At 42.6% G+C, this 18,381-nt stretch overlaps 1 protein-coding gene across 1 annotated transcript; it reads right to left on the reverse strand.

The window, feature by feature from the left end:
• Window positions 1-1,007: 1,007 nt before the first annotated feature.
• On the reverse strand, window positions 1,008-18,258 carry LOC131949693 (uncharacterized). Its single transcript, XM_059311551.1, has 14 exons — window positions 18,076-18,258; window positions 16,562-16,708; window positions 15,799-15,922; window positions 15,563-15,661; window positions 13,406-13,471; window positions 12,764-12,829; window positions 12,093-12,184; window positions 10,128-10,225; window positions 8,540-8,727; window positions 7,944-8,018; window positions 6,845-6,964; window positions 6,368-6,499; window positions 5,218-5,348; window positions 1,008-2,007 (listed from the first exon to the last, which is right to left on the reverse strand). Exons 2-14 carry the CDS (start codon window positions 16,675-16,677, stop codon window positions 1,899-1,901), a joined length of 1,416 nt encoding a protein of 471 aa, XP_059167534.1. The 5' UTR covers window positions 16,678-16,708; window positions 18,076-18,258; the 3' UTR covers window positions 1,008-1,898.
• Between the last annotated feature and the right edge of the window lie 123 nt (window positions 18,259-18,381).

Genomic DNA, 18,381 nt, shown 5'->3' on the forward strand with positions numbered 1-18,381 from the left:
GGTGTTTAACCTGGTTTAAACACTGCGTTCATTAAACACAGCGTTTAACCTGGTTTAAACACTGCGTTCATTAAACACAGCGTTTAACCTGGTTTAAACACTGCGTTCATTAAACACAGCGTTTTACTTGGTTTAAACACTGCGTTCATTAAACACAGCGTTTAACCTGGTTCAAACACTACGTTCATTAAACACATCGTTTAACCTGGTTTAAACACTGCGTTCATTAAACACAGCGTTTAACCTGGTTTAAACACTACGTTCATTAAACACAGCGTTTTACTTGGTTTAAACACTGCGTTCATTAAACACAGCGTATAACTCAGCGGCACAGATAGCCATGCGGTAACAAGAGTATCAAGATATGAATGTGGGTCACGGGTTCGCATTTTACCGCCGTTACGTAACACGAGACAACCGGCATCAGGGCCAGAGCGAAAGTTTTTCGTCTTGGTTTAACCAAAAACAGACCACAACTGCCCCCCCCCCCCCCACACACACACACAAACACTTCCTCCCACACAAATTCACATTAAAGAAAAGCAGCGTGGGAAATGTGTACCTCTGGATGTGGACAATTGAAGTAAAATCACCCCGGATTTTTGTAGACCTGTTTTGTCTCACTCAGCAACATTAGTTGGCAGCAGTTGCCATCCTTGCTAATACACAGACACCAGCAACATTAGTTGGCAGCAGTTACCATCCTTGCTAATACACAGACACCAGCAACATTAGTTGGCAGCAGTTACCATCCTTGCTAATACACAGACACCAGCAACATTAGTTGGCAGCAGTTACCATCCTTGCTAATACACAGACAATGATTTTTATACGGTGATTAATGATTTATTTCAGCTTTAGTTGGGTCACCGTGACAAAAGAATTGAAGAACAAAACTTCTACCGCACCTGCTACACAACCTTTGCGGTTTTATCTCTGCGGGCGGGGGAGGTGAGGATGGAGTTGAAAAGATTGGATTGAACCCCCCCCCCCCCCACCTCAGCAATGTATTCTGACTCGGTTCAAACATCGGATTAATATACCTTCTTAGCAATGTATTCTAACTCGGTTCAAACATCGGATTAATATCCAACTGGTTTTTGTTATGGCTGGCGAATGATGAGTAACAACAATGGTACTCATCAATGATGTACATCTTAAGTGTACATGTACAGTAGCATCAGTAGCTTTTTTACATTTATTTGGTACACAATTCTTGTACAGGTCATACTTTTTATTTATTCAAATTTTTGCTTGAAAACAATTGTAAAAAAATATCAAGAAATATCAAGAACAACTGGCCAAAACAGAACACACTGACACATCTACACAAACACACTGACACATCTACACAAACACACTGACACATCTACACAAACACACTGACACATCTACACAAACACACTGACACATCTACACAAACACACTGACACATCTACACAAACACAACATCACTTAGTTACCATACACGGACACCAACACAGAAACACTCACATACTCACACAGACATAGACAATATTATAAGTGGTTGTTCCAACGAAAGACATATGGGCTCTTAAAGTCATGGATTGACCTAAAAGTCATGGTTTAACTTAAAAGTCATGGGTTGACTTAAAAGTCATGGGTTGACTTAAAAGTCATGGGTTGACTTAAAAGTCATGGGTTGACTTAAAAGTCATGGTTTGTCCCAAAAGTCATAGTTTAACTTAAAAGTCATAGTTTAACTTAAAAGTCATGTTTTGACTTAAAAGTCATGGGTTGACTTAAAAGTCATGGATTGACCGACATCAGAGCGTAAGTCCGATCCTAACGCCAACAAGTTGTACACCAGACGCCCGGGGGTTGACGGTAGTCACGTGACAGGGCAGTTGTCTGGCCGCAGCTGGTGAGGGTCGGGACTAGAGAGGTCTGGCTATCCCCGGGGCTTCGGTGGTCAAAGAGTTCTGGACAGTGTCCAGAAACCCAGGAAGTTCTCCCAGGTTGGTCAGGAACGTGTGGCCGCCCTCACTGGGGAGAAAGTGAGAGAGGTCACGGGTCAGGTGCTGTTCACTTTGGTGTGCACATTGCTCATAAACTTGGTGTGTACATTTACTGTAAGCACTGAGTGCAATCACATAACTAACATTATTTTAAACATAATATGCAAATTCCACGCGTCAAATACAATATTAGAGTGTAATTTGAAACTTGTAATCAAATGTAAAGTACAAATTAAATTGCTTAGATTCTCATCGAACGTTAAACACTAATTACATTAAGAGCTAATCAAATATTTATGTAAATTGAGATTGTAGCATTAATGTGTAACAGCAGTTTAAAATCAATGCAACAATATTCTTTGTGAGTGTGCAACAGTTGGGGGGATAGTGTTTCAGTGGCGGAGTAATGTGGGGGAACCTGTGGGAACCTGGGTGTCAAACGACAGTGGCGGAGTAATGTGGGGGGAACCTGTGGGAACCTGGGTGTCAAACCACAGTGGCGGAGTAATGTGGGGGAACCTGTGGGAACCTGGGTGTCAAACCACAGTGGCGGAGTAATGTGGGGGGACCTGGGAGAACCGGGGGGGAACCTGGGTGCCACACAACAGTGGCGGAGTAACCTGGGGGAACCTGGGGGAACCTGGGAGAACCTGGGGGAACCTGGGTGCCACACAACAGTGGCGGAGTAACCTGGGGGAACCTGGGGGAACCTGGGAGAACCTGGGGGAACCTGGGTGCCACACAACAGTCTGACATACGATCGGATTAATTGTTTAATGGCAGCGGCTTTTGCTTTAAGTTTGAAGTGTGACAAAAGGGTTGCTGTCTAAAATATTTTTCAATCTTTAATACAAGATGTTTGATGACACATTGGATGGCACATTAGATGACATTAGATGTCACATTAATGACACATTAGATGACATTATATGTCACATTGAATGACACATTAGATGACACATTACATGACACATTAGATGACATTATATGTTACATTAATGACACATTAGATGACATTAGATGTCACATTGAATGACACATTAGATGACACATTAGATGACACAATAGAGCATACTTTAGATGATACTTAAGACGACCTATTAGATGACCCATATGTATCAGAATGCGGGTAACTCCAGTATTTGGCTAATGTAGCAATGGTAGATAACTCCAGTCCGTGACCACAATGTAATAAAGGGCAGATAATTCATTTAATGCCATGTTGTGACGATTATGTCAGTGCTGTGTCAAACATGTCATATCATGAGTACATCTTGTCAATTCAATGTGTTTGGTGGGCGGGGGGGGGGGGGGTAACAGGGGGGTACAGGTGGGGGTCACAGGTGGGGGGTCACAGGTGGGGGGGTCACAGGTGGGGGGTCAAAGGAGGTGTTCACAGGTGGGGGTCACAGGTGGGGTCACAGGTGGGGGTCACATGATGCCCCAATTAACTAAGCGTTCATGAATCTGTGACTCAAGTTGGTTAGCCGTATCCATTTGTCTACTGACCAGGTAACCAGTCCCCCCCCCCCCGTCCCCCCACATCGAATTATCTAGCACTTCTACTAGTTACAGTAATAAGACTGGACTTACCCTTGTACAAACTTTAAAGATTGAGGTAGATCTACACCTACCTATCCACGACAACATGAAAACGTATGTTAGGGTACGGCTAATCGATGACCATCGGATGTTGTATTTTAAATGCTAAACTATATTTCTTTTATCTTAAAATCTTAAATCCTAATCTGTATTCCTTTAAACTTAAAATCTATATTTTACTGTACTTGCAAGTCATAAATGTTATTGGCAATACAAAACGCCAATCTAGCAAGTTCAATTTTACCTATCTAAGAAACTGAATTGATTTATTTTTATTTTCGAAAAACAAAACTAAAAGTGAATGAAAGAGGACTGATACTTTAGCAGTGGATGATATAAAGGTTTATGATATAACACTGTATGATACAGGAGCTGATGATACAACGGTTGACGCCCCATGTGTTCAGCAGACGACCTGGCCTCGATGTGAATGATGTGTGAGGTGGAGCGACCCACCCCACATCAAAGACCGCTCACAAACTTTGGGACTTTTTTACTGCTCCGCGGAAAGGGCAGTTGTGCAACATGAATGGCTGTCAGCTGGGGTGGAAGGTCAAAGTTTCTGGCAGACGTCAAGACGTCAGGTCACGTGACTCTTTCAACAAGACGAGGGTGTAGTGGAACAAGTGGGTTCAGGGGGACTTGGGTACAGTGGTAAAATCTAAAGCGTTGGGGCGACAGGGCGTGACAAGTGTGACGGTAGGATGTGGCTAGGGCAGGGTATAGAGGCCGCTATAGAGGGACGTGACTGGTGTGGTATGGTGTGACTGGTGTGGTGTGGTGTGACTGGTGTGGTGTGGTGTGACTGGTGTGGCGTGGTGTGACTGGTGTGGTGTGGTGTGACTGGTGTGGTATGGGGGACGTGACTGGTGTGGTGTGGTGTGACTGGTGTGGCGTGGTGTGACTGGTGTGGTGTGGTGTGACTGGTGTGGTATGGGGGACGTGACTGGTGTGGTATGGGGGACGTGACTGGTGTGGTGTGGTATGACTGGTGTGGCGTGGTGTGACTGGTGTGGTGTGGTGTGACTGGTGTGGTATGGGGGACGTGACTGGTGTGGTATGGGGGACGTGACTGGTGTGGTGTGGTGTGACTGGTGTGGCGTGGTGTGACTGGTGTGGTGTGGTGTGACTGGTGTGGCGTGGTGTGACTGGTGTGGTGTGGTGTGACTGGTGTGGTGTGGTGTGACTGGTGTGGTGTGGTGTGACTGGTGTGGTATGGGGGACGTGACTGGTGTGGTGTGGTATGACTGGTGTGGCGTGGTGTGACTGGTGTGGTGTGGTGTGACTGGTGTGGTATGGGGGACGTGACTGGTGTGGTATGGAGGACGTGACTGGTGTGGTATGGGGGACGTGACTGGTGTGGTGTGGTGTGACTGGTGTGGCGTGGTGTGACTGGTGTGGTGTGGTGTGACTGGTGTGGCGTGGTGTGACTGGTGTGGTGTGGTGTGACTGGTGTGGTATGGGGGACGTGACTGGTGTGGTATGGGGGACGTGACTGGTGTGGTGTGGTATGACTGGTACAATGTTTTTGTTTACCTTGTGAGCAGTGAGGCCATCCTTGACTGGTGTGGCGTGGTGTGACTGGTGTGGTGTGGTGTGACTGGTGTGGTGTGACTGGTGCAATGTTTTTGTTTACCTTGTGAGTAGTGAGGCCATCCGTGAAGGGGCGTGTCCCAGGAGGATCAACAAGAGGCGCATGCTCTGTACCTGTACAGGTGCTGTTGACGACTTGAGGCAAAGTTGGACGATCTCTGGAACTGCTTGGATCTGTGGAGATATGGTCAGTTGATGACGTCATGTACTGGACTATATGGTCAGTTGATGACGTCACCTGCTGGACTATATGGTCAGTTGATGACGTCATGTGCTGCACCAAGTGGCCAGTTGATGACGTCATGTGCTAGCCCATATGGTCAGTTGATGACTTCATGTGCTGGACTATATGGTCAGTTGATGACGTCACCTGCTGGACTATATGGTCAGTTGATGACGTAATGTACTGGACTATATGGTCTGTTGATGACGTCATGTGCTGCACCAAGTGGCCAGTTGATGACGTCATGTGCTAGCCCATATGGTCACTTGATGACGTCATGTACTGAACTATATGGTCAGTTGATGACGTCATGTACTGGACTATATGGTCAGTTGATGACGTCATCTGCTGGACTATATGGTCAGCTGATGACGTCATGAACGGATAATATGGTTGGTTGATGACGTCACAAGCTGGACTTCATCAAAACCTTTTTATAATGGAATTTATGGGTGGGGGGTGAGTTTTCTTTCCTCCTCACGGGAGGAACATGACGTCATCACCGGAACCGGAAACACCTTCTCAAAGCAGTTTTTGCCGTCTGTCAACGTCAGGGGTGTGTTCCTCTACTGGCGTTATAAGGTACACAGGGGGGGGGGGTCGATCGTCAAAGTGATCAGGAGACAAGGTAGTTTGGGGGGGGGGGAGGCGAAGATCAAGTCAGTCAGAGCCTCCCACGCGTAAAGAACGTGCTGCTGTTTGATTTTGTTCTGTATAGCGTGGAGGAACAGATGTCGGACTGTTTTGCCGCGCAGCAACAAATTACTAAGATACACAGCTTGTTGGAAAACTTGACTCAGGCATTGATAATTCCTAAATTTTTTTATATACAAATATTGGTTCATATATATATATATATATATATATATATATATATATATATATATATATATATATATATATATATATATATATATTGTTGAAACTAAGCGCACTAAAAGAGACTAAATAGATGCCGTGTTTGACTTACTAAATGATTTGTATTTGACTTGTAAACAGCAAAGTTGGCCAGTGCGCGGGTCAGGTGACACAACAGCTCTGTGTTGTGGTCAGCAGTGGACAGCCTCTTGCAGCAGCTGTACAACAGCTCCTGGAGGTAGCCCTGAAATTAGGAGGGGCGGTGGGGGGGGGGGGGGGTCAAGATATAGATTAGATCAATATCTGTTAGAGTAAATTGTTTCCTGGGTTGGAAACATGAAGGCATTACTGACAGCAACAACATGTGATCTTTGACAGCTACAAAAAGGTAAACAGTTAACATATCTGGCGACAAAGTGGGAACATATCTGGCCACTTAGGGTGAACATATCTGGCCACTTAGTGTCAACATATCTGGCCACTTAGGATGAACATATCTGGCCACTTAGGATGAACATATCTGGCCACAAAGTGTGAACATATCTGGCCACTTAGGGTGAACATATCTGGCCACTTAGGGTGAACTTGCCTGTTCCTCTGATGCTATTGCCAGATTGGCCACAAGGCAGGCGGCGTTACACAGGATCTGTGGGTTGTTGGGGTTGCTGTCCAGCAGCTTAGACAACCTCCTGTCGGAGCTGGCGTCCTCCTGGTTGTGGGAACGAAACCACGCAAGGAGTTTAAAAATAGCAGTGTACAACATTTATGGGCTTGTGCAAATGTTACATATTTTTTTAAATATTGAAAAAGACATTTATAAAAACAAGCTTTTATACATGCGATAAAATGGGGGGGGGGGGGGGGGAGAATGATTTTCTTTAAATATATGCACAGCTAATTCAATAACTATAAACAGAAGCACGGGATGCTATATTATAATGGTGCATTATAATTCGATTATGTCACGGGTTGCTATATTACAATGGTGCATTATTATTCGATTCTGTCACATTGCATTGTCATCGGCTTTTCGACTTATACCTCAAGCTAGAAACAAATAGGTTTGGAAGAAGAGGTCAAAGTTGTGTTGGCAAGTTTAGAACGATGAGACAAAAGATCGACAGGGGACAAAAAATGGAAGATTGTAAAATAACGCGCTTTATCAACAATTCATGCCAAAATAACTTTTCAATGAAGCGGTGTAAGAACTATACAATTTGGTCGTGAATAAAATCATTCAAAGAAACAGCCTTGTCAAGCCTCTACAAAAATTGGAATTTAATTTAATTAATCATGTAATTTTAGCCAGAAAGTAGACAAAATCTCCCCGCTGCTCTAGACCACAAGAATGGCAGAAATGAATCAAACAGCTGCAGACGACTTCTATTCGGTTTCAGTTTGTTAGTCAGCCAAGGGAAAGAACTGAAGCAAAACAACTACATATGTGTTATCATGGTTATCTCCCCTTATGCGCTGTGAGCGAATTTTAATTTAATTGAGCATGATTTTTAATAAAACTATTTTTTTTTTTTTTTTCATGTTGCGAAGAAAAATATAATTAACTAACAATAAAAACAATATTTTAGATTACAAAAAAACCTGAATGTAAACCTACCTGAACGTAAACCTACTTGAATGTAAATATATGATCACGTAAAGTTCGTAAACCTACCTATACATAAACTTACCCGAATCAGCCTGAGCCTGTGTTGGTGTGTGCCTGTCGATAAAATGGCCAACGTTTTTAGCGCCACCTCCTGCATCTGGGGAGTAAACATGGTCGATAGGAGCATTAGTCTATAGGAGCATTAGTCTATGGGAGCATTGGTCTATGGGAGCATTGGTCTATGGGAGCATTGGTCGATGGGAGCATTGGTTTATGGGAACATAGGTCTATGGGAGCGTTGGTCTATGAGAACATTGGTCTATGGGAGCATTGGTTTATGGGAACATAGGTCTATGGGAGCGTTGGTCGATGGTTACATTGGTCGATGGGAGCGTTGGTTTATGGGAGCATTGGTCTATTGGAGCGTTGGTCTGTTTGTGAGCACGGGAGCATTGGTTTATGGGAGCATTGGTCTATGGGAGCATTGGTCTATGAGAGCATTGGTCTATGGGAGCATTGGTCTATGGGAGCATTGGTCTAATGTTGTCTGACTATCAGTCGGTTTTTGTCTGTTCATAGGGTGCCACACTGGTCTACAAAAAATGTCTGGAACAATGGTCATGCACTACCCTACAATCTGACATTCCCGCCTGACAGATCAACACGTCTGGCACCTACCTGCTCGTCTGCTGATGCGGTCAGCTGCAGCAGACGTGAAACGGCGTTGTGCTTGCTGTCGACGATGGCGGCGTGTGTGCCCAGGTGCTCGGCGATCAGGCTGAGTGTGCTGATGGACAGCAGCGCCACCGTGTCGTCCCTCGACCAGCACAGGTTCAACACCGGCTGGAGGCCCCCGTCGTCCAGGGCTGAAATAGGGGTCAGGGGTCACTGGGTTAGGACTGACTGATAGGGGTCAGGGGTCACTGGGTTAGGACTGACTGATAGGGGTCAGGGGTCACTGGGTTAGGATCAACTAATAGGGGTCAGGGGTCACTGGGTTAGGACTCACCGATAGGGGTCAGGGGTCACTGGGTTAGGACTGACTGATAGGGGTCAGGGGTGACTGGGTTAGGATCAACTAATAGGGGTCAGGGGTCACTGGGTTAGGACTGACGGATAGGGGTCAGGGGTGACTGGGTTAGGACTAACCGATACAAACAATAGACCTACGGGCATTACTGCGGCGTAGCTTCACGTTTAAGAAGAGACGCGATTTTTAGGCCGTCTCAATTTACATAATGTACAGAGAGGTCAATAACAGTACCCCTCTCACAGTTAACCCCCCCCCCCTCACCCTCGTCATTACTCCAAGGCTATTGCCCTCCTAGTGCATTGCCCTTGTTGATCACCACCCCCTCCACTCATCCTATCCATGGGAATTAGCCTCTCAAGAATACGTATTAAAATACTCTGCCTAATCCTAATCCTAGCCCTAGCATTACCATACGTTTCGGGTTAGTTTACCTTTCGTCTTTAAGTTAGGTGTTAGTTTACCTTTCGTCTTTAAGTTAGGTGTGATGTGGTTTACCTTTAGTCTTTAAGTTAGGTGTGATGTAGTTTACCTTTAGTCTTTAAGTTAGGTGTGATGTGGTTTACCTTTAGTCTTTAAGTTAGGTGTTATGTAGTTTACCTTTAGTCTTTAAGTTAGGTGTTAGTTTACCTTTAGTCTTTAAGTTAGGTGTTAGTTTACCTTTAGTCTTTAAGTTAGGTGTTAGTTTACCTTTAGTCTTTAGTGATGTAGTTTACCTTTAGTCTTTAAGTTAGGTGTGATGTGGTTTACCTTTAGTCTTTAAGTTAGGTGTTAGTTTACCTTTCATCTTTAAGTTAGGTGTTAGTTTACCTTTCGTCTTTAAGTTAGGTGTGATGTGGTTTACCTTTAGTCTTTAAGTTAGGTGTGATGTGGTTTACCTTTAGTCTTTAAGTTAGGTGTTAGTTTACCTTTCATCTTTAAGTTAGGTGTTAGTTTACCTTTCGTCTTTAAGTTAGGTGTTAGTTTACCTTTCGTCTTTAAGTTAGGTGTGATGTGGTTTACCTTTAGTCTTTAAGTTAGCTGTGATGTAGTTTACCTTTAGTCTTTAAGTTAGGTGTGATGTAGTTTACCTTTAGTCTTTAAGTTAGGTGTGATGTGGTTTACCTTTAGTCTTTAAGTTAGGTGTGATGTAGTTTACCTTTAGTCTTTAAGTTAGGTGTGATGTAGTTTACCTTTAGTCTTTAAGTTAGGTGTTAGTTTACCTTTAGTCTGTAAGTTAGGTGTGATGTAGTTTACCTTTAGTCTTTAAGTTAGGTGTGTTACAGAATATCCTGAGAGCGTTGATACAGTCTACAGCAATTTGTTGGTTCTTATCCCCCACTGTGCTCAAGATTCTGTAGAGATTTTTGTATTGAAATCAAGTTGACAAATTACTTGACGTCAGTAAAATACAAAGGTTTGAATTGTACAAACAATGACGTCATCATTCTAGCAGAAGTTAGAAGCCCGTTGGATTATGTATATATAAATTTTATAAACTAATTACCATTGGTAATTAAATCATGTTATGTTAAAAAAACGAGACACAGGCACACGGGCATGTATGGAGATGAGGTGGGGGTTACGTGCGGTGGGGGGTAGGAAGAGAACAGAGTATGGAGCGGAAAATAATTTGTTTTGATGTTTGACCTTCGCGGATATTTGACCTTCGCGGATATTTGATCTTCACGGTTATTTGACCTTCACAAATAAACGGATAAAGGAATTAAAGAGTTTAAGGGTAAATAAAAACTTCAGTAGCTTAACTAATGTTAACAGCGGTCTACGGTTAACTACTCTCTAATACTAATGTTAACAATGGGCTTATTTTAACTATGATCTACTATTGTTGACATGGATAAAATTCGTTTTGCTTTTTTTTTTATTTTGACTCCATAGCGTCCGTAAAATAATAAAAGATAAAAACGTAAGCCTAAAAATAATTTAGAAATTTAATATTTTTAGAATCAATGTTATAAAGCTGCAAATGCAGAGAACTTGAAAATCATTTTTTTTGAGTTTCAGGTTATATTTCTATTTATTTTCACCAAGCCTAAGTTATAACCGGATGTTTCACTTTTGTAAGACAAACATTGATTGGCTGTACAGTAACTCCGTGATCGATAGTTATTTGTTTACAAAACTTTGCAGATAAGTGTTTTTAAATAACATAATGCTATTTTAAATCATATGACCTAGTTCTGCCATTTCGTTTACATTTTGTATGATACAATTTATGCTAGCATATCGAATGCCATCGTTTATGTCGGTAATACAACATGAAAACCAAATTGCTATTGCCTTTTTTTTACTTTCTCGTATATACGAAGTATAGAGAAAGTCTTGTAATCGTGTCTGTGTGTGTGTGTGTGTGTGTGTCTGTGTCTGTGTGTGTGTAAACACGATAACTTGAGTACCGTTACAGCTAGGTTGATGAAATTACATATTTAAGTATTTTATCAAAATTGTAGAACCCTATCAACTTTTGAGCGATTTCCGATAACCACAAGTGGTACTTTTTCTACTTAGAATTTTTCAAAAGCCTATAACTTGAGTACTATTTCAGATAGATAAATGAAATTTCACACGTAAGTAAAAGATCTAATTCTCTACCTTCTGTCAAATTTTGAATAATTTCCGTTGACCGGAAGTGCTAATTTCCGATGTCTCAAAAAAATAAAGTACTAATAATATTGCGCACTATTATGAACATCTTTATTTGGCGTTCGCTTGGTGCGCAATTCTTTTTTCTATGAGATTCTATTCTATTTTTTTTAAATTTAAGTATTTAAAATGGATTAAAAATCATAACTATATCCTGAGTTCCCATCCCCTGTTGTTTTATATAAGAATATTCGAGAAAGTTTAGGGGAGATCACTCCCGGTTTTTTTTAAATTGTGTTTAATCACCGAAAATACTAAAACGTCAAATACATCCACTCTTTTTTAAAGTCCGAAAAAAACCAGACAGTTAGGATTTTATAACTATATTAATTATAATTACACCGTGCATTATTTTTAACAGATTTAATGGGCCTCTCGAATACCTTAGAGACGATTCTCGCTAGGGTCCATTAGCTATGGAGTCTTTACAAGCAAGACACATTTGATAGGAATATCAGAAAACAGAGCAGAGGAAATATAAGCAGACAGAGGATGTAATTGTTTTAGAAAACAAAGTGTAAGAAATGTGTAAGCAGACACCAGTCGTCCTTGACCTACTTGCAGATGGCCTTGATAGCTCCAGCCTCGGCCAAGTGTTTGTGAAGTGACGTGTGAGTGGACAGCGATTGGATGCCTGACGCCACGTGACCCTGCAGACAGTGACCTTCATTCAAACACAATGTATGATTCTTCAGGTCAGCTAAGCTCAGGGACCAAGGAGCTAACTTAAATCATGGACCAGCAGAGATAACAGCTCATTGCCAAACGGAGCTTAATTTATGCCCAAATTGAGATAGCTAAGCTCAGGGACCAAGGAGCTAAGTTAGCTGAAGGACCAACGGAGCTAGCTTAGCTGTAGGACAAGTGGGGAATTTAAGCTTAAACACTAAGCATTTATTAATTATATTGATTGTGTTAAAGTTAGAGGCTGATTGGGTTGAAATGAGAGGTTGATTGTGTTGAATTGAGATGTTGATTGTGTTGAAATGAAGTGTTGATTGTGTTGAATTGAGATGTTGATTGTGTTGAAATGAGGTTGATTGTGTTGAAGTGAGAGATTGATTGTGTTGAAATAAGATGTTGATTGTGTTGAAATGAGATGTTGATTGTGTTGAAGTGAGATGTTGATTGTGTTGAAATAAGATGATTGTGTTGAAATGAGATGTTGATTGTGTTGAATTGAGGTGTTGATTATGTTGAAATGAGGTGTTGAAACGTCCAGTACTCACCAGCACAGTAATGTTGTCTGTTGATGCCAGTACTATCAACGCCTGCATCCCACCAAGTTCAATCAACTACAACAAGTTTGTGACAAAGTCAGCCATTGATGCAAGGCAAGTTTGTGACAAATTCAGCCATTGATGCAAGGCAAGTTTAGATCATAAAAACGTAATCTTCCATCCATAACAAAGTTTTCATTATTAACTTTTTGATGTGCGTTTCTGATATTTACCTTTCTGAAGTGCGTGTCTGATATTTACCTGTTTTATATGCGTGTCTGATATTTACCTTTTTGATGTGCGTGTCTGATATTTACCTTTTTGATGTGCGTGTCTGATATTTACCTTTTTGATGTGCGTGTCTGCTATTTACCTTTTGATGTGCGTGTCTGATATTTACCTTTTTGATGTGCGTGTCTGATATTTACCTTTTTGATGTGCGTGTCTGATATTTACCTTTTTGATGTGCGTTTCTGATATTCACCTTTTTGATGTGCGTGTCTGATTTTTACCTTTTTGATGTGCGTGTCTGATATTTACCTTTTGATGTGCGTGTCTGATATTTACCTTTTTGATGTGCGTGTCTGATATTCACCTTTTTGATGTGCGTGTCTGATATTTACCTTTTTGATGTGCGTGTCTGATATTTACCTTTTTGATATGCTTGTCGTGTCTGGAGAAGGCCGCTAAACCCTTGGCCGAGTCCGTCAAATAGGCCTGTGGGGTAGTTCAGTGGGTGTGTTAGGGGCGCCGCCGGGTTATGTTGGTGGGGCGCCACCAGGTTATATTAGAGGCGTCGCTAGATTATGTTAGAAGGGCGCCGCTAGGTTACGTTAGAGGGGCGCCGCAAGGTTATGTTAAATGGGCGCCACAAGATTATATTAAAGGGCGTCGCTAGGTTACGTTAGAGGGCGCTCTAGGTTATGTTAGAGTGGCGCCGCTAGGTTGTGTTAGAGGGGCGCCGCTAGGTTATGTTAGGGAGACACTTTATGTTAGAGGGCGTCGCTAGGTAAAGTTAGAGGGGCGCCGCTAGGCGGTGTTGGAGGGAAGCTTCTATGGTGTGTTGGTGCACTGTCGCTAAGGTGTGTTGGGGGGAAGCTTCTATGATGTGTTGGTGCACTGTCGCCAAGGTGTGGTGGAGGGAAGCTTCTACGATGTGTTGGTGCACTGTCGCTAAGGTGTGTTGGGGGGAAGCTTCTATGATGTGTTGGTGCACTGTCGCCAAGGTGTGGTGGAGGGAAGCTTCTATGATGTGTTGGTGCACTGTCGCTAAGGTGTGGTGGAGGGAAGCTTCTATGATGTGTTGGTGTGTTGGAGGGAAGCTTCTATGGTGTGTTGGTGCACTGTCGTTAAGGTGTGTTGGAGGGATGCTTCTATGGTGTGTTGGTGCACTGTCGCTAAGGTGTGTTGGGGGGAAGCTTCTATGATGTGTTGGTGCACTGTCGCTAAAGTGTGTTGGAGGGAAGCTTCTATGATGTGTTGGTGCACTGCCGCTAAGGTGTGGTGGAGGGAAGCTTCTATGGTGTGTTGGTGCACTGTCGCTAAAGTGTGTTGGAGGGAAGCTTCTATGATGTGTTGGTGCACTGCCGCTAAGGTGTGGTGGAGGGAAGCTTCTATGATGTGTTGGTGCACTGTCGCTAAGGTGTGTTGGGGGGAAGCTTCTATGATGTGTTGGTGCACTGTCGCTAAGGTGTGGTGGAGGGAAGCTTCTATGGTGTGTTGGTGCACTGTCGCTAAGGTATGTTGGAGGGAAGCTTCTATGATGTGTTGGTGCACTGCCGCTAAGGTGTGGTGGAGGGAAGCTTCTATGATGTGTTGGTGCACTGTCGCTAAAGTGTGTTGGAGCAAGTTGTATGAGTTCTCAATATGGCTCAGAATATGTAACCAACATTATCGATTTAAGGAAAGGCATGTCTATAATAATGGGGAGGAGGGGGGGGGGGGTTGAACCAAGGGATTCGGCTGCTAATTTTGACTATTAGAATAGAGCATCAGCCTTCCCTCCCCTCCTAAGGTCTAATTAACTTTCGATAGGTAATAATGTAGGGTGTGTAAGGATGTCAGTGCATCAAGCGATGTGGGTTTAGGAGATGAATTGATTGTCTGAATGTTTGATGATATTGATTAGACTAATCTATCCTGCTGCCTAGCCATGGTGGGTTGCTGAAAGGGGGGGGGTGGTCTTCTGTAAGGGGGGGGGTGTGGGATTCTGTAGGGGTGGGTGGGGTGCTGTGGCGGTGGGTGGGGGTGTTGTAGAGGCCGGGGTACTTGTAGGGGTGGTTGATAAAACTGTATTGACAGGTCAGTGTTTACATTGGATACCAACCCTCTGACAGCAACTGAGTACAATCCACCCACCCCTATCCTACTCCCCTCTCCCCTCCCCTCACCCCCACCCCACGTCTCATCCAACACCTGGATACAACTTCCGTCTAACATTGTTAACCACAAACTCAATCTCTGGACACGAGATTAATGCGAGTATATCGTCTGCTAATCCCGCCTGCTTATCTCACAACGAAGGTGAAGTCCACCAGTGGACGGCGCTGTGTTCTAATCAAGCTTAAGTAATGTAGGATTAGGGCAGTCAATGGGAGATAATCCATATATATAGAGCTCGCTTCTTATTCTCTCGCACGACACGGTTCGCACGCTGTTTATTTATTTACATTCATATATATATATATATATATATATATATATATATATATATATATATATATATATATATATATATATATAAGAAATCCCAGCCCACAATGTTTACTTACGTAAAACACGATTGGGTTTGATGTGAGTTGAGCTTACCTTAATGGATGACCTTGACTTTGTGACCAGCTCCGTGACAGTCTTACATGACTCACACACCCTCTCCGCCTCTTCGATGCCCAGCTGGGGCAGGGGGACCTGGGTGGGGGGGAGGTACAATATTATCTCGATAATCTCATTACAGTAGATTGCTGTGGTGGGTTGGAGGAGGAGAGATTAACACCAAAGTCCAAAGTTAACAGTCGTATGACCTTTCACCCCAAAACAAAGTTTACCTTCTCGTTGCAGCACTTTGCGCACCGCACGGCACCGCACATGCGGCAGTGATGACGTCGTTTGAGTTGCGTAAATCTGGTGGAGCAGAGCTCACAGTAGCTGGAGCTTTCATCGGGGACCCAGCTGTAAGGAGGGGGTGGGGGTGGGGTCAGATTGTCAGACACGGTGGGGATTTTTTTTAAAGATAGTCAGACTGTGACACACAATAGGGCTTGGTGCAGGACAAAAGAACTCGGCCTTATTTCCTGTCGGCTTTTTGTCTTGTCGGCCTTTTGGATGCCGGCCTTTTAGATATCGGCCTTTTAGATATCGGCCTTATTTCATGTCGGCCTTTTGTCTTATCGGCCTTTTGTCAGTGTCGGTTTTTTTTTCCATGTCGGTTTTTTGTCCGGATTTCGATTGGGCTTTTATTACCACCATAAATTACAGAAATGCTGATTTTACTATCTTGTGCCCTACAACTATACCTAACCCCAAACCAATCCCTAACCCTAACCATGATCGTTTTACCATTACATGAGAACCATTGAAAGGGGTTCAGAAGACGCACAAAAAACAGGTGTGGTTCGGTACGTCCAAAAAGATTATGAACTACTGTCTTAGAGTCTTGCTACTGCATCATCATAACACCCCTGCCGTTAAATGTCTCCTGTCATAATGCATGCTAGGACAGTTAGGCCACGTCCGGCTAGAAGTGAGCGCCTCTTTGGGAGGAGCATGTTGCTATATATAGACACATCTGAGCAGAAAGGAAGATGTTACCTGGGTTTGACTAAGGTGAAATAAGGGCACTGGAAGACGTCAGGTGGGCCATCAACTTTTGCAGGTAAGATAAGGCTCCCCTCCACCTTAATGTATTCCATCACAGGAGACGTCATAGCATGCTTGTCAGTCTACCTGTCATAGATCCTGTTTTAGCGGAGAACAAAGGGAGGTAATACATGACCCTTGTTGTCATAATGCTGTGGCCCATGTTGTCATAATACTGTGGCCCATTGTGTTATAATACAGTGGCCCATGTTGTCATAATACAGTGGCCCTTGTTGTCATAATACTGTGGCACCTTATTAATGCCATCGATCTTGAATCTGATGCCTAAATCATCTGAAGCCCATATAATTTGACACTATAGAAACTGATGCCTAAATCATCTGAAGCCCATATAATTTGACACTATAGAAACTGATGCCTAAATCATCTGAAGCCCATATAATTTGACACTATAGAAACTGATGCCTAAATCATCTGAAGCCCATATAATTTGACACTATAGAAACTGATGCCTAAATCATCTGAAGCCCATATAATTTGACACTATAGAAACTGATGCCTAAATCATCTGAAGCCCATATAATTTGACACTATAGAAACTGATGCCTAAATCATCTGAAGCCCATATAATTTGACACTATAGAAACTGATCCTTAAATCATCTGAAGCCCATATAATATGACACCTATAGAAACTGGTGTCCCTATTTAATCAGCTGAAGCCCATATTTAATACCATTACAACGTTTGCAAAAGCCAAACTTGGCATAGTATCACACATAAGGAAATATCACTAAATGAAATTTTGAATACTATTGTATTGAATTTGTGTAGTCTAATCATTGGAAGAAACTGGCCCAATGATGATTGTTGTACGCTACGATCCCACACGTTACAAATCTCACACGATCACACTACACAGGTGTGTTTCACACAGGTAGGCAGGTACTCACCTGAAAAACACCTGCATTCGGTGAACTGATTTCATCCGTTGTTTAGTGGAACTGATCCACACCCATACACATGTCAACACACACACACACACCCATACAACGCATACACACAGCCATACACATGTCAACACACACATCCATACACATATCAACACACACACACACATATCCGTACACATATCAACACACATATCCATACAGATGTCAACACACACACCCATACAACACACACACAGCCATACACATGTCAACACACACATCCATACACATATCAACACACACATCCATATGCATGTCGACACACACACACACCCATACACATGTCAACACACACACACACCCACACATGTGTAAACAAACACATGCCATAATACCGTGGAACTAATCTGTAGCAATTTAGACATGTAATGTATTTGTTGGTATATATATATATATATATATATATATATATATATATATATATATATATATATATATATATATATATATATAGGCTATATATAATACATTAATAAAATCAACATGTAAAATTACAATTTGAAAATTAAATTACCTTTATATCAAAACTGTCGGCAAAACGACTAACTCGCCAATGCGGTGAAGGAAATTAAATTTATCCAAAGAGTGAAATCAACGATTCAATTAAATATATAAGAGAACCAGACACGGCAACACGCACCGTCAATAGTACACACCACAACCCAACACACGACGGGGGCGTTTCTTTGGCGTTGGTTGTTTCCCTTGGATCTTCTATTTATAGCTGCACGTACCAAGCGGAGAGCGCAGTTTTTATTTAACAACCCATTGCACATTTCTCATTAGAGGCTCTACATACACAGATAACAATCGATAAAAA

Source organism: Physella acuta, unplaced genomic scaffold, assembly GCF_028476545.2.
Source record: "Physella acuta isolate Inbredline_101_S28 unplaced genomic scaffold, ASM2847654v3 ptg000709l, whole genome shotgun sequence".
Lineage (NCBI taxonomy): Eukaryota > Metazoa > Mollusca > Gastropoda > Physidae > Physella > Physella acuta.

Bases quoted from the DNA above. Each gene is read 5' to 3' on its own strand.
- LOC131949693 (XM_059311551.1), bottom strand. From the start codon at position 16,677: ATGACGTCTCCTGTGATGGAATACATTAAGGTGGAGGGGAGCCTTATC. The intron at 15,923-16,561 runs GTAACATCTTCC...CCCTCCTTACAG, and splicing joins TTCACCTTAGTCAAACCCAG to CTGGGTCCCCGATGAAAGCT. The intron at 8,728-10,127 runs GTAAACTACATC...CCCCTATTTCAG, and splicing joins ACCTAACTTAAAGACTAAAG to CCCTGGACGACGGGGGCCTC.